Source organism: Pongo pygmaeus, chromosome 4 (assembly GCF_028885625.2).
Source record: "Pongo pygmaeus isolate AG05252 chromosome 4, NHGRI_mPonPyg2-v2.0_pri, whole genome shotgun sequence".
In the NCBI taxonomy this organism is placed as follows: domain Eukaryota; kingdom Metazoa; phylum Chordata; class Mammalia; order Primates; family Hominidae; genus Pongo; species Pongo pygmaeus.
In genome coordinates this window covers 94,721,332-94,747,397 of record NC_072377.2, presented here as the reverse complement: position 1 = coordinate 94,747,397, position 26,066 = coordinate 94,721,332, and the positions used below count along the sequence as shown (strand labels likewise).

Below are 26,066 nucleotides of genomic sequence, written 5' to 3'. Positions count from 1 at the left end.
CAGGAGATCGAATCCATCCTGACTAACATGGTGAAACCCTGTCTCTACTAAAAATACAAAAAATTAGCCGGGTGTGGTGGCACGCACCTGTAGTCTCAGCTACCCGGGAGGCTGAGGTAGGAGAATCACTTGAATCCTGGAGGCAGAGGTTGCAGTGAGCCAAGATCGCACCACTGCAATCCAGCATGGGTGACAGAGCAAGACTCCGTCTCCAAAAAAATAAATAAATAAAATAAATAAATAAATAAATAAAAATTTAAAAAAATAAAGTATCACAATTCCAGGTATTACTTAAAGGCATACTCTGAACAGTTTTTTTAAAAAATAGATTTCTTGGCAATGATGTAGACAAAACAAGCAGCTAATTGGGTAACTTGCCTTTTCTTTTTTTTCCCACCACTATGTAGATTACAGATTTGGTTCTAAAAGAACATCTAATTAGTAAAGAACAGCTAAAGTCTTTTATTATCACACTTGACTACAGATTCTTTTATCTATCTATACAATATTTGAAAGTTTGTATGCATATAAACATATGAAATGTTTGTACATAAATTACATAAGTACATTACATATGTTTGTAAACATCTTTATTATTTGGCATCACTTAAGAATGAGAGATACTTTCCAAATAACTTCAGTTTACTCCTTCACAAGACAAGTATTAGTACATTTTCTCATGAAATTTTCCTTAAAATATTTATAAATTATCTGTTTATCTGTCTGCCTTCTCTACAGATAACTCCAAATAAAACCAAATTATCATTATTTCATTATTAAATCCACTATTAGCTTTTTAGCTTAGGCTTTTTTTTTTTTTAATTATCCCACCTAATGCATTAGGTTGGTGCAAAAATAATGATGGTTTTGGCAACTAATTTTAATTAATTTTAATTTCAAAAAGTGCAATTACTTTTACACCAACCTAACTGCTGTGCTTGTCACTTTTTCTACTTTTTGTTGCTTATCACTATTAATTCCTATGTTTCTGCAACTCTCCCCTCAGCATAATGCCTTTTGGTTACTGCTACTAATAAGCTAAAGGCACAAAACACCGTCTCTACTAAAAATACAAAAATTAGCCGGGCATGGTGGCGGGCACCTGTAATCCCAGCTACTCAAGAGGCTGAGGCAGGAGAAGTGCTTGAACCCTGGAGGCGGAGGTTACAATGAACTGAGATCGTGCCATTCCACTCCAGCCTGGGCAACAAGAGCGAAACTCCGTCTCAAAAAAAAAGAAAAGATTTCTAGTATGAACAAAAGTCAGTATGAAGCATTTTACAGTATAAAAGTTCTGTGTATTAGGGGAAAGGAATTATTCTAGAGAGGTGAGGTTGCCAGGAGACTAGCCTCCAGATAAACAGGGTGGTTGAACTTAACGCTTTTCAATACAATAGCCACTAGTCACATGTGGGTGTTCAAGTTTAAATTTTCATTATTATTATTATTTTTTAAGAGACAGGGTCTTGCTCAGTCTCCCAAGCTGGAGTGCAGTGGCATGGTCATAGCTCACTGCAGCCTTGAACTTCTGAGCTCAAGCAATCCTCCTGTCTCAGTCACCTGAGTAGCTGGGACTACAGCATGTACCATCATGCTTCGCTAATTTTTTTTTTTTTTTTTTTTTTTACTTTTTGTAGAGACAGGGTCTCGCTATGTTGCCCAGGCTGGTCTTGAACTCCTGGCCTCCCAAAGTGTTGAGATTAAAGGCGTGAGCCACAGCACCCAGCCTTAAATTTAAATTTTCATTAATTAAAATGAAATAGACTTAAAAATTCAGCTTTGCACTTGTATAAGCCATATTTCAAGAGCTCAGGCACCACTGGTGACTAGTGGCTACCATAGTAGACTGTAAAATATCCCCATCATCCTGGAAAACTCTATTGGAGAGTGTTGTGTTAAACTATCTTCGGTGAAGACAAGAAAGAATATGCCATATTTTAAAATAATTTTTTAAATTATCCAGGCACGGTGCCTGTAATCCCAGCTACCCAGAAGGCTGAGGCAGGAGACTCGCCTGAGCCCAGAAGGCAGAAGTTTCAATGAGCCGAGATCACACCACTGCACTCCAGCCTGGGCGACAGAGAGAGACACCATCTCAAAATAAATAAATAAAATAATTTTTATTAAAAATGGCTAGAAAAATATGGTATGGCACTTGAAAGTATGAACTTGACACATAGCAAAAATACATCTCATTATTGGAGGATATCATCAGATCAATACTGTGTATTTATTTACTTAACAAATATCTATTACAACTACTGTATGTCAGGCTGGTGTGGTGACTCACAGCTGTAATTCAAGCACTTTGGGAGATTCAGGCAGGAGGATTGCTTGAGGCCAGAAGTTTTAGAGACCAGCCTGAGCAATATAGCAGGAACTCCTGCACCCACTTGCCTCACTCCCACCATCTCTACAAAACAACCAATGAACTAGTATATGTCAGGGACTGCTGGGCAATGTTCAGAAAGATAAATCCTTGCTGCTCTTTCAGTGCTTGTCTCTCTGTATTTCTATCTGGATCTTCTCCAAGACACAGACTAGCTATGAAAGGGCACAGAATGTAATTCTGCTCAAAAAGATGCAAGGGAAAACATTTTGGGTGACTTTTAGGAAAGTTCTCACTGCTGTTAAAACTGGACCCAAATAAGAGCTTTTCCCTTGACAAGGCTGGACATTGCTAGTGTGATGCTTAGAGTTGCTACAGCCAACTTAAGACCATGTACAAACAAAGCTGAGGGAAAAAAATCCTTGAGGATAAAAAGAGAAGAGCCTGGGCTCCTGACAACACCATTAAGGTACTGAATTAATTAATCTGGGAACTAAATCTATTTGTTTAAGATATCTTTGAGTTGTCATCTGTTACTTGTAGCCAAATTCATCCCAAATAATATGTACACACTGGCCAGGCATGGTGGTTCACACTTGTAATCCCAGCACTTTGGGAGGGTGAGGTGGAAAGATCACTCGAGTCCAGGAGTTTGAGACCAGCCTGGGCAGCATGGCAAAACCCTATCTCTATAAAAAATACAAAAATTTGCCAAGTGTGGTGGTGCTCCGTCTCAAAAAAAAAAAAGAAAAAAAAAAGATTACAAGACTATAAGACTTGTATTCAGAGTCAAACTCAATGCAGTAGCATAACCAATAGTCTTATCTTTGATAGTACAATATCAAAAGAGTTATGGGAAGGCAGAGTAGGCTTCCTTGACATCCTCAAAATAGCAACGTGTATCTCAAACCATGCTGAAGTTTCTTAATAATTATACTACAAAATTATGGCTTTATTATGTAATTATTTTGTTATATTTCTCCCAAGCTATCTTTGGGTTGAGTTCCATAATGCTGCACTCTAATGCACACAGCAATGGATGATTTGTCCTTTCATTTTAACCTCAAGGAATGATCTTAGTTCAATTTTCTGACAGTTGGCAAACTAGTTTACAATTTTAAGTCACAGGTATATGCCATTTTCTTTCATCTTTCTAAGCTGAGAAGTGGTAAACTTTTTGGCCTCTACAACTATTTTACACACTTTGATCATTTGGGTAGTTCTGCTCTAGTATAGTAAATAGAACTGCAAACTAGAATTGGTACCGATACGTTGTGATCTACTCTGTTTTTTTAAAAAAAGGTTAAATTCCTGTCTAATTGTATATTGCTGTATTTCAGGAAAAGTACTAGCCAAGTTCTATCAAGTTCAGAGCGATATTTGATGTGTCCTGACCTCAATTACAGAATATGTATATAAGATATATAAATAATATGTATATAAGATACATAAAATTCTCTTTTCCGATTCCTGGGGAGCCATCAGAGGGATGGGAATTCATCCACCCCTGAGGGATGAGCTGAAACTGAGGTACAAAGACAAGACTTTGTGTCTCCCTATCGACAGAACATGCAATTACATAGCAATATGACATGGACAGAGAGAATAAAATAATTTCAAATATGACTCCAAGTCAAAAGTGATAAAAGCAGATACTAACATTTAGGTGTTGATTCTCAAATACATGAGCAAATCCATGTAGCCTTTTCTAGAGTAAGTTGCAGAAAAGATACACAGGTATTTATTAATGATTCTCCAGGAAACTCATTATAGTCAGTCCTACTAGTTATAAAATCAGGATAACATTCTCTCTTCAGTTTTTAAAACTCCTTTTTTTTTTTTTTTTGATATTCAGTCTTTGGGAACAAGCAAGGGATTTTGTGGGTCATAGCAGCATATAAACCTATGTCTCTATGGAAACATGTAAAATGACATCTAGATTGTATTTCAACATTGTATCTTTTGATTTTATTTCATCATTCTATAAAATTTCTTTGCTCTTTAAATATATTAGCATGAAAGTAAAATAGGATGTCTCCATCTGATTTTGGAACTATACGGACCTAGAAGATTCTATTAAATAAGAAATGTCACCCTTTATGAAAGATATTAAGAATAAGAAGTTATTATCTTGCTATTGAATTGAAGTTAGGTTTAGAATTAAAATACATTAAAGAAAATTTATAACTATATAAAATAAAGTTATATTGGAAAGACTGGCAACCAGAACAAAGAATAGTAATTAATTACTTGATTCTATCTCCAGAAAAACTTCCTAAAAGATAAGGACTATTAGAGAGACTGTTTGCATACCAAATACAAGAGATATGCATTCGATAATAATCACATTTACAGACAAAATATCACTAAAGCAGAATGTTAGAAATGTCTGACTTCACATATTTATCACCCTGTTACACAGACAGAATTTATAATCAAATATCATGGGTGGGAAAAATGAAGTATAGAGAAACTAAGTAATTTGATCCAGGTCCCACAACTAGCTAACAGCATAATTAGGATTTGAACCCAAGCAGTCTGGCTCCAAAGTTTGCATTTTTTAACCATTACCCTATGCCCAGCTCTTAATTAAATTCACTGTTTAGCACCTTGTTCACAGAAAAAGTTGTGGGGCTGAAAGAAGAGAATCAGGGCACAGAATGGGTGAAGGTTGGGCATAGAATTACAGTTTAAGGAATTCTCAGATGCCCAACCATATAATTAATACAGCAAATAAAAATACTTCTGTTGTTAAGTTGTTAGGTAAATAGTTTGACAGACATTAATACAATTTAATTCTTCTTACTGCCAAATATGAGGCCTAGATGTGGAATGTGAAAGATGATTTTTTTTTAACACAGTGGTTGGCATATTCACAACTCTCAAGTTGTAGAATACAAAATCTACCCATGAGGTAGCTTTAAAAACAATAAAAATACAAAATTCTTTGCATGTATTTTTTTGAAAATTCTTTGTATGTATTACTTAATATCTCATAGTCCTCACATTGTAACTGCAGAACCTGCCCTCTAAACCATGGTACTGTAAACTATAGCCTTTCCTTACCTATTATCTAGCTTCTATCCTACACTGTATTACATATTCTTTATGGGGTGAAACTGTGTCTCATTCTTTACTGTATTCTCAGTACAGAGATGGCCCTCCATAAATATTTGTTGAATGAATTAATGAATAAGACAACGAAAAAGTTTGTATTCTCCTAGTGCTGATGAATTACGGTATGTTTGCATCTTGCATATGTAAAAGGATTACGGGAAAACAGACTTTCATTTTCATAAATATTTATAACCATTGATTCAAAAATACTGTCACTGACCTGAGATACATATAAATCCAGAAGTGAAGAAGGCTTCATTGTATGAAGACAAGTTGTCAGTCTGAGCATAGACAGCATACACAGACATGTGTGAACAGGCACATTCCACATAGTCTGCAGTTTCCTCAACCACTTTGCAAAACTGACTGTCAGACAACCAGCTAGGGCAAAAACACAACAGTCATTTTTCCTCTTTCATCAATACTTAAGGTGTTGAGATGGCTTTTAAAGAAAAAATAGCTTACTGAAATTAAGTGTTCTTTGCTCAAGACTTAAGTAGACCACATTTTCAAGAAGAAACAGTGAAGGGAACATCTTGTCCAGGACATGACATAACAGATTCCACAGGATGTCTTAAGAAGCAGCCTAAATACCAACCAAAGCTTTGTAGGCATTCCTGGTACCAAAGGAGCTTGTCCTCTCAACAGGGCAGTACAAATTCCTACCTAATCTAGCAAACCTACCCGACATGCTCAATAGAAGGCACTCTTCTCTAGCATTCAAAACTCACACAAGAACAACATGGCTGTGATATGTGTTTACTATTCTTTGTTTTTTTTTTTCCCACAAGTCCTTGTATTTTGAACCATATAAATTACTTGTATGGTTATCTAAGATTTCTTCCTCAATTTTTTTCTACTTTGGAGTGACTTATGTGTATGTTTTCTAAGGTTCTTAAAAGTGTTTCCTTTATGAATTTTGGCTAATTTAGCAGAAAAACCATGTCATGATTTTAGCAAACACTGCATCTGACGCCAAGCCTTCTGAGCCTTCCTCAGTGACTATCGCTTGAGCCTCTTCCCTTAAAATGCCTCTTAATTTCTTTACTTTTTTAAGGACCTAAAACTTCCTTACCCAAACTCCAGATGCAGCTTGAAACATTCATTATTAATCATATATTGAAGATTTCAGAGTATCTATTAGGTTTAAGATCTGTTTTAAACCTAGGAAGAAATTTCAAGTGGAATTTTTTTAAGAGAAAGAAAGCAGACATTTCAGTGTTTTTGAGGAAAGTTGGTTACCAAACTAAGCTATTATATTAAACCTATTTAGAATTTTAGTTTGTGTGGCTGAAATTCAGTAATAAACAAAATCAAGTGGCTGACAGGAACCCTAGACCCCTCTAGGCCAGCACTGCCTGATCCTGCAGCATTGACTGAGCTCCTAGTGACTGTAACTGCTCAGAAATTTGAGGCCTGAGGCCGAGGAGATTCAAAGAAAGAATCATTATTTCCTTCCCATTCGTGTCCATGGATTTAATCTCAAAATGTACTCCAAGCCATGTGGACTAGAATTATAAATTCCTGCTGATTCCTCTTAAACACAAGGCATCAGCTTCCAGAACCACCAGATGGAAAGGGTAAAAGAAGGAATTTCTTTCCTGCCCAATAAATTTACTAGTAACTTCAAGGTTATCAGAACTGAGCAGAACTCATGCTACATCCCATGAAAGTAGTAAAAATGAAGAAGTAAATAATGTGCTACACACATATTGAAATGCTGGGCTGCATTTGCCATCAGAACAATACTAGACCATTTCCTATGCTGCTTCCTCTTATTTATTGTGGAGGTTATTTTCCAGTCTAATGTCATCTGGGGCCACCATCTATGCTCAGTACAAAACATTAGGCTCACTGGTACTGAAATGGGGAAGGACCAAATTCTGATTTTTTAAATTTATTAATAAGTACCTTGCAGCAGCCTGATTCCAAAGGAGACACAGAGATGTCTGAGGAATAATTCTAGGCTCAGCAGCATAAATCCTGTAGAGAACCTCATTGTCATTAGTCAGGAGTTGTGAACTCTGACCTTTCACACTCAAAGATAATACCTAGAATGTTAAAAACAACAGAACATATAATGATGTTTTACAATTGGTGTAATGACTGAGTCTCTTATCCAGAACTTGACTTCATTTTTCTAGTAGCTACAATCACTTGTTTTCTCTCACTTGTTAGTATTTAGCTTACTTATGCATGCAGGACGTCCGATTGGTTTTCCATTGTGCCCTTTCTACCCCGCCTTAGCCATTCAGCAGTCTTCAGCTGACAACACTCACTTTGACTCTAACTGGATGACTTCATTAAAAGTTAAGTACGTAATAGTATATTAGTTAAAGCTATATATTTTTTACTTTCCCCACATATATAATATGTATTTTACTCAAAACATGAAGGAAATATTTCCAACTCATTTAGAAACTAAACTTTCTACAAATAGTTCATAAAGATGGAACACATTTCATATTAGTTCACCATGTGTAGCACTTACCAAAACTGTGATCAAACAAATGCATTCCAAGTGTGCCTGCTAAAGAAATAAATCAGATTCCAACCACATAAGTGTTTTGAATGAAAGATTACCTTATTTTTCAGGGTAGGAAGATTGTTTCCACTTATAAACCACTGTTGGCTGCTATACTCTGTAAACTGGATTAATTTACATGTACTTTTCCCAGCCATTATTTCTGCATCCTGGACATCCAGTAGCCTCTCTGGAATTCGAATGTAATCTCCTTCCTTTCCTTCAAACTTGTGTCCATTGATTTGCTGAGGATACCAGTGAAGAGCCAATATTGACAAATATGGGCAACTATCAAGGATGGTTTTGCTTCTACAACAGAAAAGCAAAGGGTCTGTAAAAATGACATGTATTTGAATACATATATCCACTTATATTTGTTAAAGTGCATTACACTTGGATTCTATTCTTCATGTATAACAATAACACAACAAACCCAGAAGCAGTAGATAGAATGTGCCTTCAGTTCTTTTGTGGATAATTGTCATGACTTTTTGCACAGAATTTTCTGTATCCTCTTGCTTGATCCTCCTAGTAACCTAAAACATGGGTTTTTGAAAACTGTTTTATGGATATCAAGATGAAATCTGTGGCTTTAAAAGTGTGCTTTTCTATGTTAGTCACATCAGCATTGCTGGAAGAGGTTGAGAAAAGCATGTCCCCCGCTGAGCTAAAGCCCTTCGCTTTATTTAAGAACATCATAAATCTTATATATCTAGGCCCTTGTTTTCAACAAGAGTTTACCTCACGCCTTTCTAATCCACCAGAGCCTGGCTAATATAATCTTATTTGACTGATAAGAGAAACAGCACTGAACAGTGATCTTTTTTCACTTAACAAATCTGTTTTGAAGATCCACTAGGCATAATAAAAGCCTGGGCTCAGTGAAATTGCTTCTAAACCTCAGTGTGCATTGAAATTACTTGGAAGTTTGTTTTAAAGTACAGATTTCTAGATTACATCGCAGATTTACTAAATCAGAATCCCTACTGAGGGAGGGGATTAGGGGTTCTAGGAATTTATATTTGTAACCAATCCCCCAGAGATGCATCCTGCTGGCTGACCCATCATGTTTGCAAACAATCAGGAGACACATAGATAAATCAGATGTTAAACCTGCCTGGAAAAGTTGAGAGAATATTAGAATATTAGGATAAGATTTATGCATTAAATGTTAAGTTATATATGTCACAACAGATGTAGAGTATGCATAACTACATCATAGATTTACATGATATCTTGTCAAGACCCCAGACATGGGAAATGGAGCAGAGAATTTTAAACTGAGTCAGGAAAAGAAAGAGTAAGGGCCAACTTTTTCCTGCAGTGATACATCCTCTCTAAAAAAATCTCCTCTGTAACCTCAGCTACCCTATTTGAATTGGTGCCTTAAAATATCTGAATTGAATCCACTTATTCACCTGGGGCTCTAGGTCCTTTGTCCATGTCTCCTATTGAAACACCTCAATTTGTATGGACCTCACATACCTCCACCTCCACCATAGTTTGTCAAAATCTCATCTTTTAATCTGAAGTTACCACATCTTCAATGGTGACTCTCAGCCTGAAAGGTGTCACTGCAGACACCCTGAACAGACACAATGTGGAAGAGACCAGTGAACCTCAAACACATGACTCCACATCCCTTTTCCCCTCCCACCCTTTGTCATCTACTGAGAGTCAGTCCAGTCAGGGACTCTGTTATCTTGGCAAACTAAGAACATCACCGCATGCAGTGACTCTTCCTAACCTTGACGCAAGCATGACAAATTCCTGACACCTCCTATTTGCTGATAACCATAATTTCCCCGACACCATAACCTATGACACCTATGTCCCTCAAATGCACTCACCTTGATCAATCCCACAGTCTGCTTTATACCTAAGTAGATATGAGGGGGAAAACTCCCACATTGACATGTAGATTGGCACCACTGCAAATTCACAGTGACCAACCTCAGTTGGACCCACAGTGCCACTTGGCATTATTTTTACTTGGCTTCCAAGTGATTGTTCTAGATTCCATCATTCTCCTCAATATCCTTGCTCACTCCCCAAATGCTTAACTCTCAGCAGACACCCTTGATATTGCTCAAGACAATGTATAAATAATGCGTATCAGAATGTTCGGCATCTTCAGGGCTTCCTGAGTAAACAAACTAGTCTTGATCTCTCTCTTATTTTGTGTATTCAATTTGTCATCTTTATATTAATTCTACCACCTAATTATTTTCAAGGTACCACCCTCCCATGTCCCTGCCTTAATTTCAGTCCTCATTTTCTTTTACCTAAACAGTAATCCCGTATGTGGTTTTCCTATTTCTTTCTTTGCCCTATTCTCTAACCTTTAACACTCTTCTCAACATAATGTCTCTAAAATCCAAAGTCAGATTCATTCTCTCTCTCTCTCTCTCTCTCACACACACACACACACATACCCTACCTAGCTTACTCCACGTTCAATCTTTAAAAAACTGATGAGCTCCCCAAACATACCATGCTAATTCTTGCCTGACTGCCATTGTACATGCTGTTTCCTCTTCCTGGACAACTCAAAAGGAAAGGTAAGTCTATTTAGTGGAAGCATATGGCAGAAAACATGTTGATTCATTTACTCATTCTACTCCCTCATTTTATTGTAACCATTGAAAATCTACCACATACCAGACACTGTTCTAGGTCTGGGGAATACATCAGTCAACAAAACAGAAAAGGCCACTCTTTTTGTGCATCTTATAAGCTCTTGGGTTTTCACTGGGCCTTTGAAGGCAAAGATATGGGACTCATTATGCACCGCAAGGTAGATGGTTCACATCTAAGACAACCTGGTGATTTTAACATGTTGGTGATCTTACAGAGATATGGGGAAAATGGAAAAGAAGAACGAGATTGTGGGGATTGCAAAGCTATGAACTGCTTGATTTCATTGAACAAAATAGTTGAACATAGTTCCACAGGGGAAAACAGTAACAGGTATTCTTGACTACACACACACACAAATGCATACTGTGGCCTCAGTGAGTGCAAACTTACTTGAAGCAAATAAATGATCCATTTCAGAGGTTTCTGAAGACAGCATTAGACACATTTATAAGAGGCACTAAGGAGCTGAATTGTTAATCATTCTCAGATGGACATTTAGGAGCAGCGGTGAGGATTGGAGAATCCTTTCAAAAGGCCCCATGTGAGGCTTTTCTGATTTTGCACATTAAGAAAACCTCAATTTCCAGGACTCACTCATCAAAATTACAGGAAGAGTAGAGTCTAGGGATATGTTGATTCTGTACCTTTACCTCAAGTCACACCCTAGCACTGATCTGGGATGAAAGTCTAGGGCACTTCAGAGCCATGGGGCCGGAGGGGGCAGATTTTGCTACGAAGTAGGTAGTTACAATCTATTCTGACCACAGGTGTCCAGCAGGGGCTGTAGACTCAAGTAAGTCGGGGTTGAGTCCAGGCCTCTCCATGAACTAATTGTGTGACCCTTGGCAAGCTGTGTAAGATTCCCAGCCTTAGTGTCTACATCTGTAAATAGGGGTATTAAAAGCCCTCACTCAAATCCTGAATAGCTACTTAAAATGATCTCTGTAAGGACAAAATAATATGTACAACTTTTAGCAAGGATTAGGTTGAACCACATGGAAATTTCATTATACTGTTTTTACCTATTAACAAAGGCAATCGATATTATTCAATTTAAATCAATGTCAGGACTATAGCAGAGGTATAATTAATATCATTTGCATCATTATTATTTTATCCCTTGTTCTTATAACTTTTTTCTATCTGGATTGACTATCTCTTTGAACTTCATATGTCTTGTGACCTAGGAACTAACACTGGGCTGGGCACAGTGGGCACAGTGGCTCACACTTGTAATCCCAGCATTTTGGGAAGCCAAGACAGGTGGATCGCTTGAGCCCAGGAGTTCAAGACCAGCCTGAGCAACATGGTGAAATTCTATCTCTACAAAAAATACAAAAATTAGCCAGGTGTGGTGGTGCACGCCTCTGGTCCCAGCTATTAGGGAGGTTGAGGTGAGAGAATCACCCGAGCCCAGGAGGCGGAGGTTGAAGTGAGCCAAGACCCCACCATTGCACTCCAGCCTGGGCGACAAGAGCAAAACTCCGTCTAAAAAAAATATATATAGTTAATATAGAGGTAATTAATATAGTACCTATAGCATAGAGGTATGTTAACATATAGTTATAAAATTAATTATGTAGTTAATAACATGAGCCACATTTTATTTTTTCCTTTTCCTCTTGCTAGCTTTCCGACAACTAGACTGAAGTTCAACAACAGTCTGAGAGTTGTCTCCAAATGGACAAAACAATCACAGTTGTTTGTGATTGGGGAAAGCACAATTAATAGCACATCAAAACACTCCTAAAGGCTGTAATCTCTCTTTTTTTTTCTATTCAGAATGTATCTTTCACTCATTAAATAAATAAGGGTAAACAGTAAGGCTTTTGTTATTTTCAAAAAACACTTCAAAATAAGTGGAATATATTGTTGACAGTATACATTTATTTTTTTGATGTACCTGCTATGTTTCCTTCAAATAATTAACTTCAACTGCCCAAGAGGTACAATGCATTGACTGTATCATTCTTAGTTACATCATCTAAATGTCATTTTGCATTACATATTGCTTTGTAAACAGTGAAAAAAATGCATAAAAGGTACTGCTAATATATTAAAAGATACTTACTTTTCACCAGGAGACCCGCAAGTAACATTAGTCAGCAGAGAAAAGGCAAAATTCTCAGTCACTTCAGCAAAGTGACTGAATCCCCTAGTGTCCTTGCGCTTTGGGTTAATAAGAGAACAAAGAATCTCATAGAAAAGAGTTCGGCTGGCAACACTGAAAGCTTGATTTTTTCCTTCAGTAGTTATCTGGAAAAAGAATCTAAGTATAAAAATATATCTATAAAAATAAATTTCTTAAATTATATGCTATATACGTGTGTTCCTTATTAATAGTTATTAACATTAGTAAGGATAAACCTATGAAAATTTAAGAGAAATTGGTATCAAAATTCTATTTCAAATATATATATATATATATGCAGTTGAAAAGGCATAAATAATCATCTATAAAGAAAAGGCATAATCACCAAAATATTTTCTACTTAATCATTAGATAAAGTCCTAAATGCCTGCACAGATTATTTAATTTTAACTACAATAATTAACATCATGAGTTAAAATTAGTCTCACTTTTACATCTGCCCCAGGGATTCTTATTCTTTTGACCAACAAATAAGGAAATAAATACCTCAAGAATATTTGTTTGTAACAGTGGCAAAATTATTTTTTTCCAGTAAACAGAAGCTACCATAATCACTAAATATTTAAAGCACCAAATGAGAAAATCTTTTTCAAGATTAGTCAAGAGTTCCTGTCACTTTTGCCTTTTTCAATAAGTATGACCCTTCCTACTAAAAAAAAACTGGGTTATTTGTTTTTTTGAGAGACGGGGAAAAAAAGAGGAAAAATCCAAATTGAAGGGGGACTGAGAGGTGACAGCGGTGCTAGCAGCCCTCCAAGCCCTCACTCACTCTCGGTGCCTCCTCGGCCTTGGTGCCCACTCTGGCCAAGCTTGAGGAGCCCTTCGGCCCACCGCTGCACTGTGGGAGCCCCTTTCTGGGCTGGCAGAGGCCAGAGCCGGCTCCCTCAGCTTGCAGGGAGGTGTGGAGGGAGAGGCGTGGGCGGGAACCAGGGCTGCGAGCCGCGCTTGCGGGCAAGTGCGAGTTCCCGGTGGGCGTGGGCTCAGCGGGCCCCGCACTCAGTGGTCAGCCAGCCCTGCCAGCCCCGGGCAGTGGGGGGCTTAGCACGTTGGCCAGCAGCTGCTGTGCTCGACTTCTCGCCAGGCCTTAGCTGCCGCCCTGAGAGGCAGGGCTTGGGACCTGCAGCTCACCATGCCTGAGCCTCCCCCCGACTGCCGTGGGCTCCTGAGCAGCCCAAGCCTCCCCGACGAGCGCCACCCCCTGCTCCAGGGCACCCAGTCCCATCGACGCCCAAGGGCTGAGGAGTGCGAGCACATGGCGCAGGACTGGCAGGCAGCTCCACCTGCAGCCCCGGTGCGGGATCCACTGGGTGAAGCCAGCTGGGCTGCTGAGTCTGGTGGGGACTTGGAGAATATGTCTAGCTAAGGGATTGTAAATACACCAATCGGCACTCTATATCTAGCTCAAGGTTTGTAAACACACCAACAAGCACCCTGTGTCTAGCTCAGGGTTTGTGAATGCACCAATCGGCACTCTGTAACTAGTTAATCTGGTGAGGACTTGGAGAATCTTTATGTCTAGCTAAGGGATTGTAAATACACCAATCAGCACTCTATCTAGCTCAAGGTTTGTAAACACACCAATCAGCACCCTGTGTCTAGCTCAGGGTTTGTGAATGCACCAATCGGCACTCTGTATCTAGTTAATCTGGTGGGGACTTGGAGAACCTTTATGTCTAGCTAAGGGATTGTGAATGCACGAATCAGCACTCTGTATCTAGCTCAAGGTTTGTAAGTGCACCAATCAGCACTCTGTGTCTAGCTCAAGGTTTGTAAATACACCAATTGACACTCTGTATCTAGCTAATCTAGTGGGGACGTGGAGAACTTCTGTGTCTAGCTCAGGGATTATAAACACACCAGTCAGCACCCTGTCAAAATGGACCAATCAGCGCTCTGTAAAACAGAGCAATTGGCTCTCTGTAAAATGGACTAATCAGCAGGATGTGGGTGGGGCCAGATAAGGGAATAAAAGCAGGCTGCCCCAGCCAGCAGTAGCAACCCGCTCAGGTCCCCTTCCACACTGTGGAAGCTTTGTTCTTTCGCTCTTTGCAATAAATCTTGCTACTGCTCACTCTTTGTGTCCACACTGCCTTTATGAGCTGTAACACTCAACGCGAAGGTCTGCAGCTTCACTCCTGAGCCAGCGAGACCACGAACCCACCAGAAGGAAGAAACTCTGAACACATCTGAACCTCAGAAGGAACAAACTCCAGACACGCCGCCTTTAAGAACTGTAACACCGCGAGGGTCCGCGGCTTCATTCTTGAAGTCAGTGAAACCAAGAACCCACCAATTTCGGACACAGGACCACGTCTTTATTGTTTAAGTATCGGTGTGAAGCCACTTACTCCATTACCTTCTGATAAGTCCCTATTACTTCCTCAAACTCTAAAAGTCATCACTTTCTCTATGATTCTTACACTATGCCCCATCTACCAACCTACATTATCACTCTCTCTGTAACTTGCATGTAACTTTATCAGTGAACTTATGACAACCTTGAAATGATTTATCTGTTTCAAGCTCATTGTGAAAGTGGATCATGTTCCTCATTTTTTTTATGACTTTGTAATCTAGTACAGTTCCAAGCTCACGGTAGAGCTCAAGATTGGCATTTATAAGAATAGTCATCTCCCAGATAGTAAGGCAGAGTGGAGAATAACCCACAGGGAAATGTAAAAAACACAGAATAAAAATTTAGCAATGCAAAAATTACAGATGGAGACAGAGCACAACCACTGGATACTAAAACAAGCAAACTGAATATGATAAATGGAAACAAGCTCAAGAAAATCTCCCAGAACTCATGGAAAAGATAACAGGCTAGTAGGACAAATCTTGACAAATCCCTAAGATATAATTGTATATATAAAAGAGCAGGCAGAGGCAAAAAATAACACAGCTCCTTAATATGCTGAAGAAATATTCATGTCTAAAAATGTAGAGATTGCTTTTATACTAGGGAAAATTAGAAAAAGAGACAACACCAGATATATTTGGGTGATTCTAAAAAATATTATTTCAAGAGTAAAAAAAAAATCATACCAGAAACCAGACAGGAAAAAATTACCAACAGAAAAACAAAAATTCAGTTTAACTTCCGACTTTTCTAAAAATGAAACGTCAGAAGCCAGCCAAGCAATATGTTCAGAATTGTAAGAATTAAAGGCTGTGATCCAGGGATTCTATGGCTACCCACACTTTCATTCATATTCAAAAAAAAAAAATAGAAAGTTTCTTTTAGTAAAGCACACAAAACTGAAACAAAAAGGCCATTTCTATAACACTCAGTTAGTACAGGGACCTTGTAGTTTTCAGCACTTTCTAGCAACTAATCTTCACAACAACCTGTGAGGAAGGTCCTATTGTCTTTGTTTTGTTTCCAGTTAGGGAAACTAAGGCAGAAGGAGGATGACTAACTTGTCCTTTTTGTTTGCACACAATTGTGTTCGCACACAATTGGTGACCACGAAACCTAGGAGGTGCTCCTGACAGCCGCCCTACACTGCCTGGCAACATTCCCCACTTGCTTGTCCCAAAGCAACCACCTGGACTGACTCAGTTCACAGACAAGTCAGTCAAAATCACCTCAAGCAAGAAATACAAAACCAGCCAGTAAAATACAGAGTTAACTCAAAATCCTTGTATGATTACAAAATAAATCAAGTGTAAAAACTAATTCTTGAAATATAAGGTATCTATTATTAAAGAGTATATGATGAAAAGAAATAGGCTGGCTCCACAAGGCCAGTTTACACAAACAACAAAAGAACTCCCAACATTATTAAAATTGCCTTACGAACAAGTAGAAGACCTGAATCAACCATGGAAAAAACTTAAAAAGACAAAGACGGAGGCCTTTGGAGGTAGGGGATAGTCTATCAAACTTTTACAGTACTAATTATTCCTGTGCTCTTTCGAGTGTTTCAGAACAAAAAATTAGAGTCAACACCTCCTGATGGGCTTTGCCAAGCTTTGATAACCACAAAATCAAAACCTGACAAAATTCAAAGTTAGCATATCAGATTCAGGGGGGTTTTAGACTGCTCTTGCTATTAAGACGACTAAGAGCTTTTAAAATATTTTTTATTTCACTATGCCTGGGAAAATCAGGGGATAGAATATTCTGTCATAGCAAAAATTTGCCTCAACCCACAGCTGGATTTCATACAGAAAGTCTTTATAGTGAGGCATTTAAAGCTGATGCTCTTTTTTAGTATAATACTTGTGCCACTTCTAGCATGTGCAATAACATTACTTAAGATTTATTGAGATCTTTTAAAAGAAATACATTATATATAATAGATTTTGTTTCAAAGAACTTAGAATGTGGGGGGAAATAAAATTTAAAAATATAAAACAATTTCACTTAAAATATAAGATCTTATAGAATGAAGTACCTTCCAGTACTTGGAAGTTCTATTCTGTCCTTTTTAATTTGAAGTTATTTTAGAGTGTATATAATTTCATATGGCATATATAAATGGTTTGCCAGGTAAAGTACAAATGACCTTATTCGAATTTTAGACAGGCAACAATAACTTTTTGGTATAAATATGTCCCAAATAAGTATCTGCAATATACTTATACTAAAAAATGTATTTGTTGTTTATCTGAAAATCAAACTTAACTGAGCATTCCTTATTTTTATTTGGTAAATTTTGCCACCTTATCTTTATGTGATAATCCAAATTTTCAGTTCTTGTTTTATTATTCTCATTATTATTGCTATGTTTAAAATATAAAATATGTATTTCTTGCATTTTTAAATACATTTTATGCATTCATTTAGTCAGGCCCCTCATAATGGCTATCGTTTTTCCCAGTTTTTATTGTTATAAGAAGTAATGCAGAAATAAACATTCTCATCACACGTGTATTTGCAAAAATGTTCTCCACACTCATTAGTTGTGTTTTCACTTTGCTTTGGTGTATGCTAAGGGAAATTTTATTTAAACTGTATGTGGTCAAGTTATCAATCATTTCCTTTGCGGCTTCTGGGTTTTGTCTGATGCTTTAGAAAGATCTTCCCCATTCTAAACTGAAACGATGAAATGACTGATCCATGTTTTCTGCTACTTTCATGGTTTCAGTTTTACACTGAAATATTTGATCTGTCTGGAATTTATTTGGGGTAGAGTTTAGGATAAGGTTCAGCTCTGCTTTGCTTTCAAATGGTTACATCAGCCATCTCAACACTATTTGCTGAATAATATTTTCGACCCATTGATTTTTAAATAGCACCTTTATCACATATAAAATTTTCATATATGCTTCAGTTTTTGAACTTTTTGTTCTATTCCATTGATGTGAATGTTTATGTCTGCACCAGGGCCCCTTTAATCACAGTAACATCATATTTCAAATATGTTTTCATATCTGCTAGGGCAAGGTCCCTCTCCTTTTTCTTCTTTTTCAGGAAAGTTCTGCCCATTTTCACATGTTTACATTTCCAGGTAAACTTTAGTATCATTTTATCAATGTAAAAATAACCCCAAAACAACCTACTGATATATTGATAGGAATTACGATGCATTTATAGGTTAATTTACAGAAAACTGTGTGTCCATATATTGAATCTTCTTATTGCAGAACAAGGTATGAATTTCCATTTATTGAAGTCTATGTTAGTAGAATTTTTGTTTTCTTTATATATTCTCTGTATGAACATATGTAATATATATTTCTATAATTATTAAATAAGTCAGTTAAATCAACAGATTTCAGTATTGATGTACACATAAAAAATGAATTTGAGAGTGCAATATATTATATCATTCCATTTTTTAAAAAGTAGTGACAATAACTTCATTTGAAAATAACCAGAGCAAAGAAGGCTCAGCTGAAATAAAATACTAGTTATTTTCTTTTAAGAATTCAAATGATATTTTCTACTTGATTTTATAATTTTTTTTTTTTTTTTTTTTTTTGAGATGCGTTCTTGCTCTGTCGCCCAAGCTGGAGAGCAGTGGCACGATCTCGGCTCACTGCAACCTCCACCTCCTGGGTTCAAGCGATTCTCCTGCCTCAACCTCCCGAATAGCTGGGACTACAGTCATGTGCCACCATGCCCAGCTAATTTTTGTATTTTTAGTAGAGACAGAGTTTCACAGGTTGGCCAGGGTGGTCTTGAACTTCTGACCTCAAGTGATCCGCCCGCCTCCGCCTCCCAAAGTGCTGGGATTACAGGCAATATTTTACAATATTACAATATTTTTATAACATTTAAAATATATTTTATTCCTCCAAGTATTCCCAGGTTATTTATTTAAGTATCTTCATATATGAGAAAATTGTACTGTTTGCTAATGGTTACTCAAAAAAAGTTAATTACATTTTCCCATAGGAGCCACTTTTATAATTCCACTGTATTATTCATGATAGTACTAGTAACAGTCAAGAGGTATTATCTGACAGCTCTACTGAAATAAGTGTTGATTCTTAACCAATAATAACTTGGTTAACACACATAACTTACTGAGAACAAAAAGTAGCAGAATTTCCATATATTTTCCCTAAATCATATGAAGTGAGGTCCTGTTTTCTTCCCTAAAATGTAATTACTGGACATTCTTTCTCTTTCCCTGGCCAAAAACAACTTGGCATTGTCCTATGCCATTGGGCCATTAGAAAATTCAAGTAATAATATTTTGTGGAGTGAGTTTTTACTGCAGAATTTTCTCTGCATGAAATAGCAATCACTTCCCTTTGCTTTATAAGATGTTTGCCATGGCCTGCTCTTTTTACCTCTGTACTTTATAATTTTCTTTTCCATCCTTCAAGCATTGTATTTTAAGAGATACCACTGGATGGAAAGTATGCACAACTATCTAAAACCCCATTGTAAACATCTAAAGTATTTAAAGGTCACTATGTAAGAGATGTAGTAATTATACATTCATGGGTATGTACTCAAAACATTCAGTTCTTGTATATAAATATATTGATAGGAAATATCTTGATAAGAAAGCCCAAAGTAAACCTCCAAAGGAGGCTTTTTTTAAGTAATAACTTTATAGATATCTTTCAAAATTTATATTCTTAGGCTCTCACATCTCCATTTAATTCCATCATTTGCAGAGGTGTAAGTAAATAGGTTTAAAATAAAATCTGTTTTGTACAAGTATATACCAAATGGAATGTCTGAAATTATCTAGTCATTTCTTAATTTTTCTTTTCTGTGAAAGTTTTCAGTGCCCGTGAGGACTAAAGAACAAGCAGAGGGTGATAATTTCTATTCCATGGCATTTAAACTGGAAGGACTATGTAGATAATCTAGTTCAAGTCCTTTTTCTTAATGGACTAAAAAAGCTGAGGCTCAAACTACAAAGTTAATTGGCCAGTTTCTGGAGAGTCGCCAACTGCCTATAGCTTCCAACCTCTGGAGCCTTTTTTTTCATGCACTAGGTCACTAGGTCATTCTCCAAGCCTAAGACTGAGATTTCCAAAGAGGTATCAGTCATATCCAAGCAAGAGGACAGTGTCAGATATGATGCATTCTATTCCTATGTTCAAAAATCTAAATTTATCATAATTTCATAATAACCAATGTTAAAAGAGAATGTGATTTTGGTTTTACTTGGGTTTTTAAATTTACAAAATTTCACTAAACAAATTACTAATATTCACAAGAACTTACCTTTTCTATTAAATGCATCATGGCACTGAGTTGTTCATCTGTGTTTTCTGTGGCCACTTTCATGCTGATGGTATGGAGCACTCTGTTGAGAATATCATCATTCACAGGCTGATGTAGCTGATCTGCAAGCCCCCAAATGGCCTGCGAATCTGCATCTGAGACAAGGGTAATGTTGGCAGTCCCATACACTTTATCAATTCTGGCACCACCTTTTGGGTCAAAAAGGACAATCTGGAAGCGTTTAGGAAATGAATTTAAAGATCCTGTCTCTGGCGTTAGGATGACATCCAATACAGTGCTTCTCTGGCCAGGTTCAAAGACCAATGTGCCTTCAGTTATCACAAAATCCTTTCCAGAAATAGCTGGAGATATGATGGTACGACCAATTGTTTCAGCACTCCTCAACTCCTAGAAATTAAACGCCATTTAAGTGAATCTATGATACCTCTGATCTTGTCCTAAACAAATTGTTTCTTAAACAAATTCAATTTCTCTTAAACAAACTGAAGGGCAATGATGATGACAGTACTACCTAAATATGGGGTTTTATACTTTTCATAATCTTCTAAGATAAATTAGAGAGATAAATACATAATATACAGTGATGAGATTAGGAAAGAGATGCCTTCAAATGGACCAAGGAAGCAAGTTAGACCAGAAATGTCACTCTTGCTTCCATTTCTCCAATTGTGACTGAAAATCGTGCTTCAAATAACACATGTGGTAAAATATAAGTATGCAGGAAAAGGAGGAATATTTATATTTTCACTGTCACATAGAAATTTTGGGGGCAGGCTGGGGAGAGTAGAGAGAAGGCAGAGGGGAGGAGAGAGGAAGTAGAAGAAATTGGTTTCATGTTTACACTCAAATATGGAAATATCCTAAGGAGTAGGGTCCTGGACATAAATACCTCTGCTCTTTCTCAAATTATGGTTATTGAAAAGTTTTCTTGGAAAAAGTGTTTTGGAACGTGAAGCACGAACACTTTAGTCAAGGAAGAATCAAAGGAATGTGCATTTATTTACTACTGAGCCAAGAACTATTAAACTCCTAGTACAAGCCAAGTGACATACAACGGATATAGATTTGAACAGCAGAATACCTGCACTCATAGAACCTACTATTCTAGCAGAGGATACAGGTTGTACAAGGGTTGTGGAATTAATGATAGATTTTTACCTGAAGACAAGTTCTATGAAGAAAAATAAAAGTAGGTAAGGGAATGCAGGGTGATGGTAAGGGTACCATTTTATATAAAACTGGACAGAAGCTCTTGTGATATTTGAACAGAGACTGCAGGGAAATAAATGAATAGGCTACATAAGGATCTCGGGAAATATTCTAGGCAGAAAGAATAATTACAAAGGCACTGGAGATGGGAACCATCTTAGTCTGTTCAAGGAACAACCTAAGGCCAATGTGACTAGGAGAAGGAGAGTGCTGGATGCTGCTACAAGAGATGTGGAGGCTGGGTGTGGTGACTCACACCTGTAAACCCAGCACTTTGGGAGGCTGAGGTGGGCGGATCACAAGGTCAGGAGATCAAGACCATCCTGGCTAACACGGTGAAACCCCATCTGTACTAAAAACACAAAAAATTAGCCGGGCATGGTGGCAAGCACCTGTAATGCCAACTACTGGGGAGGCTGCGGCAGGAGAATCGCTTGAATCTGGGAGGCAGACGTTGCAGTGAGCTGAGATTATGCCACTGCACTCCAGCCTGGGCAATAGAGTGAGACTCCATCTCAAAACAAAAAACAAAAAACAGAGAGGTGGTGGATAGGAGTCAGATCATGTAGGCATGTAGGTTCATTATTCAAAATGTGGCAGGAAGACCCTAGAGGATTCAAGCAAGAGAATGACACATTTTAACATTATTCATGAGTGTTCTGGCTATTGTGTATATTAGGATATAGCAGGGGATGAGCATGGAGGTTTTTGCATTCGTTCATGCAAGAAACAGTGGTAGAATAAATAGGGTCACATGAATAGAAATACTCAGACTAGAAATACACATGAGTAGAAGTACTCAGACTAGAAATATATTTGAATGTAGAGTCAATAGGACTTTTTTGTTTGTTTCATTTTGGGTTTTTTTTCGAGATGAGGGTCTTGCTATATCAACAAGGCTGGTATCCAACTCCTGGGCTTAAGAGATTCTCCTAAGTAGCTGGGACTACAGGCTTGCACCACTACGCCCAGCTTAGAGTCAATAGAACTTTCTGATGAATTTGATATTGGGTGGAAGGAAGAGGAGAAGTGAAGGTAACTCCTAGCTGCTTGCCTAGATGAATGGGTAAATGGATAATGAATGGTGGAAAACTGGGGAAAATATTGTTAAGGGAGAAATCAAGAGTTATCTGTTACACATAGTAAGTCTGAGATGCCTCTTAGACATTCAAGTGATGACATCAAGTAAGAGCAATTAGATACATGGGTCTGGATCAGGAGAGGTGATGAGGTTAGTGATAAAAATGTGGAAATCCTCAGTGTACAGATTATATTTAACAAACAGTTCTATATAGTCTAGCCTGGGGATTGATTCTTGGTGGATCCCAACATTTACTGGCTAGAAAGACCAACATAGGCAACAGGAAGGAGCTCCAAGTGAGGTAAGGATTAAGAGCAGGAAGGTGTGGTATTACAAAAGCCCAAAGAAGAGCATTCTTCAGGAAGGAGGAAGTGATTGATTGTGTCAAAAAATGAAAAAAAAAATCAATGAATGCTTTTTAAGAGCATCTGCAGTGTAACGATAAAATAAAAGCCTTACTGAAGGAAATAACTCAAAAATCTAATGGCTTTAGAATGGATACATTAAAATATTCCCTGGAATACTATATAACAGTTAAAATGAAAGGATTTCAAGTACACACATCAGCATGGATAGTTCACAAACATATGATTGAAGAAAACAAGGACCATAGAACAATACAATTGGATTAATTTCATTTGCACAATTTCCAAAACAGCTAAACCCAAATAATATATAAGAATAGAACTACTTAAAAAGCATATGAATAATTTAACATAAAATTATTATGAAGATAGAAATTATTGAAGATAGAAATTATCTTCAAGGTGGGGATAGTCAAGGAAAAAGCAAGATGGCATCAGAGGGGTTCATAATGGAAAGTTTTATAATAAAATTCGGATACAGTTGAATTTCTGAAACAAGGTGGTGGTGATTTGATTACTATAAACTGTATGTATACATTTGGCCCGCTGTTTTTTGGCAGGATTTATTTCATAGTTAAAATATTTAAAGGAAATGAAACAATCAAAATGTTCTTGTGTTTATAAAATACATATAATAAACACAAAGAAGCACTATGCAATTTAAAAGTGACAATGGGGAGGCCGAGACAGGTGGATCACTTGAGGTCAGGAGCTCAAGACTAGCCTGGCCAACATGGTGAAATGTCGCCTCTATAAAAATACAAAAATTAGCCGGTCATGATGGTGGGTGCCTGTAATCCCAGCTACTTGGGAGACTGAGCCGGGAGAATAGCTTGAACCCAGGAGGCGGAGGTTGCAGTGAGCCAAGATCGCACCATTGCACTCCAGCCTGGGTGACAGGGCGAGACCCCATCTCAAAAAATAGAAAAAAAAAAGAGAAAGAAAATCAACATAGAAATAGTCTTTGAATGGAATAGGCAATGTGAAAATAAGAAGGAAAACACATGGTCTTTCTTGAACTTGTGTGCTTTCAGCTAGCACACATATATAAAAGAAAGTATTTGGAATCAGTTTCAAATTTGTTTTTAGCTATAGGTCTATTTAACTGAAAGATAACTAGAATAAATGTCTTCATTGTCTCAAATAGGAAGGACCAGAAATTGTTTCTTAACTTTATATCACAAACTTAGATATAAGCCACAGATGCTAAGGCTACAGTACTTATATACAAAGGGTATCTATGTTACAGTGACTGTTTTAATTGCATTAATCTATTTAAAGTAAAATGAAAATCAATATCATAACAGAATAACAACTTGATCCATAATTATTTTCTCATTCATGCTGGCTACTGGAAAAGAGAATTGTATGTCTCTGTCTTCTAGTAATATGCCTAGCACTTAGAGAACAACACAAGGGCAATTAAGCAACAGGAAAATAAAATAATACCAGAGAGGTGAAACTGTCATTTCCAATTATTTAAACTTTTATTCTGACATAATTGCAGATTTACATGCAGTTATAAGAAATAATAAAGGAGATTTCCTACACCCTTTACCCAAACTCCTTCATTAGTAACATCTTGCATAACTGTAATATAATATTACAACCAGGATTTTGTCATTGATACAGTCAAGAGACAGAACATTTTCATCCCCACAAGAATTCTGCATGTTAACTTCTACAGCTACACTTGCGTCACCCCAGCCCATTCCCTCCCTAATCTCTGGCAACCACCAATTTCTTTTCCATTCCTATAATTTTGTAATTTCAAGAATATTATAGAAATGGAATCACACAGTATATAATCTTTTGGTATCAGCTTTTTTTTTTACTTAGTATGATTATATGGAGATTAGGTTGTTATGTGTATCAATAGTATGTTTCTTATTATTAGTGAGTAGTGTTCCATGCATGGATATACCACAGTTTAACTATTCACCCATTGAAGGACACCTGAATTGTTTCTACTTTGGGGCTATTATTAATAAGCTACTATAAATGTTCATGTGCAAGCTTTTGTGTGAACATAAGTTTTCATTTATCAGGAATAAATGCCCAGGACTGTAACTCCTGAGTCATAAGGTAGTTCATGTTTAATTCTTGAAGAAACTTCTAAACTGTTTTCCAGAGTGGCTTACCATTTTGCATCCCATCAGCAATGAATAAGTGATCCGGTCTCTGTGAATTCTCACCAGCATTTGGTATCATCATGGATTTTATTTTAGCCATTCTGGTAGGCATCTAGTGATATCCCATTGTGGTTTCATTTTGCTAATAGCTAATGGTGTTGAACATCATTTTATATGCTTATTCTTCATCTGTACATCCTTTCTGGTGAAATCTACTTTTGTTTATTGTGTTCTTTCTTCCTTCCTGATGTTCCAAAGTTCTTTCCTTTTTATCATTCCCTTTCTGTTTAAAGATCTTTCTTTAGCCATTCTTTCAGGGTAGGTCTGTGTGCAACAAATTCTTAGTTTTTCCTTCAACTGGGAATATCTTAATTTCCCCTTCACTTGTGAAAGATATGTTCACTGGATATAGAATTTAGGGCTGGAGGGTCTTTTCTTTCGGCACTTGGAAAATAGTGTGCCATTTCCACCTGGGACCCATGGTTTCCCATGAGAAATCTCCTGTCATTCCGATTGCTTTTGCCCTAAAGATAAGGTAATTTTCTTTCTCAGTTCTATCAAAATTTTTCTTGCCTTTAATTTTTATTAGTTAGACTATGATATATGTTATGCAGTGGTCACCATGGGCCTTGGGTGAGACCCCCAGTGCTGTGCTAGCTTCAGGTCTGATCTAGCACAATCCCAGTGGCAGTGACCACAAGAGTCCTTGAATCAACCCTCTGGCAGCTCCAGGAAGTTCAGCACAGACAGAGAGGCTCCTTTTGTTTAGGAGAAAGTAAGAGAAGAGAACAAGAGTCCCTGCCTGGTAATCCAGGGAATTTTCCCAGATCTTATCCAAGACCATCAATGCAGTACTT

The 26,066-nt window shown here is 37.3% G+C and overlaps 1 protein-coding gene across 6 annotated transcripts in view; it reads right to left on the bottom strand.

Moving 5' to 3' along the window:
* The window catches only part of ADGRV1 (adhesion G protein-coupled receptor V1), a 593,238-nt gene that overhangs the window by 294,179 nt on the left and 272,993 nt on the right, over window positions 1–26,066 (bottom strand). For 5 of the 6 annotated variants that reach the window (XM_054488480.2, XM_063664978.1, XM_063664980.1 and 2 more), the window contains 5 exons: window positions 20,402–20,809; window positions 12,682–12,866; window positions 8,030–8,279; window positions 7,358–7,497; window positions 5,667–5,827 (listed from right to left, as the gene is read on the bottom strand). In XM_054488480.2, coding sequence (XP_054344455.1) covers window positions 5,667–5,827; window positions 7,358–7,497; window positions 8,030–8,279; window positions 12,682–12,866; window positions 20,402–20,809 — 1,144 coding nt within the window. The remainder of the gene's footprint in view (window positions 1–5,666; window positions 5,828–7,357; window positions 7,498–8,029; window positions 8,280–12,681; window positions 12,867–20,401; window positions 20,810–26,066) is intronic. The other variant, XM_063664982.1, reaches the window with a different exon arrangement.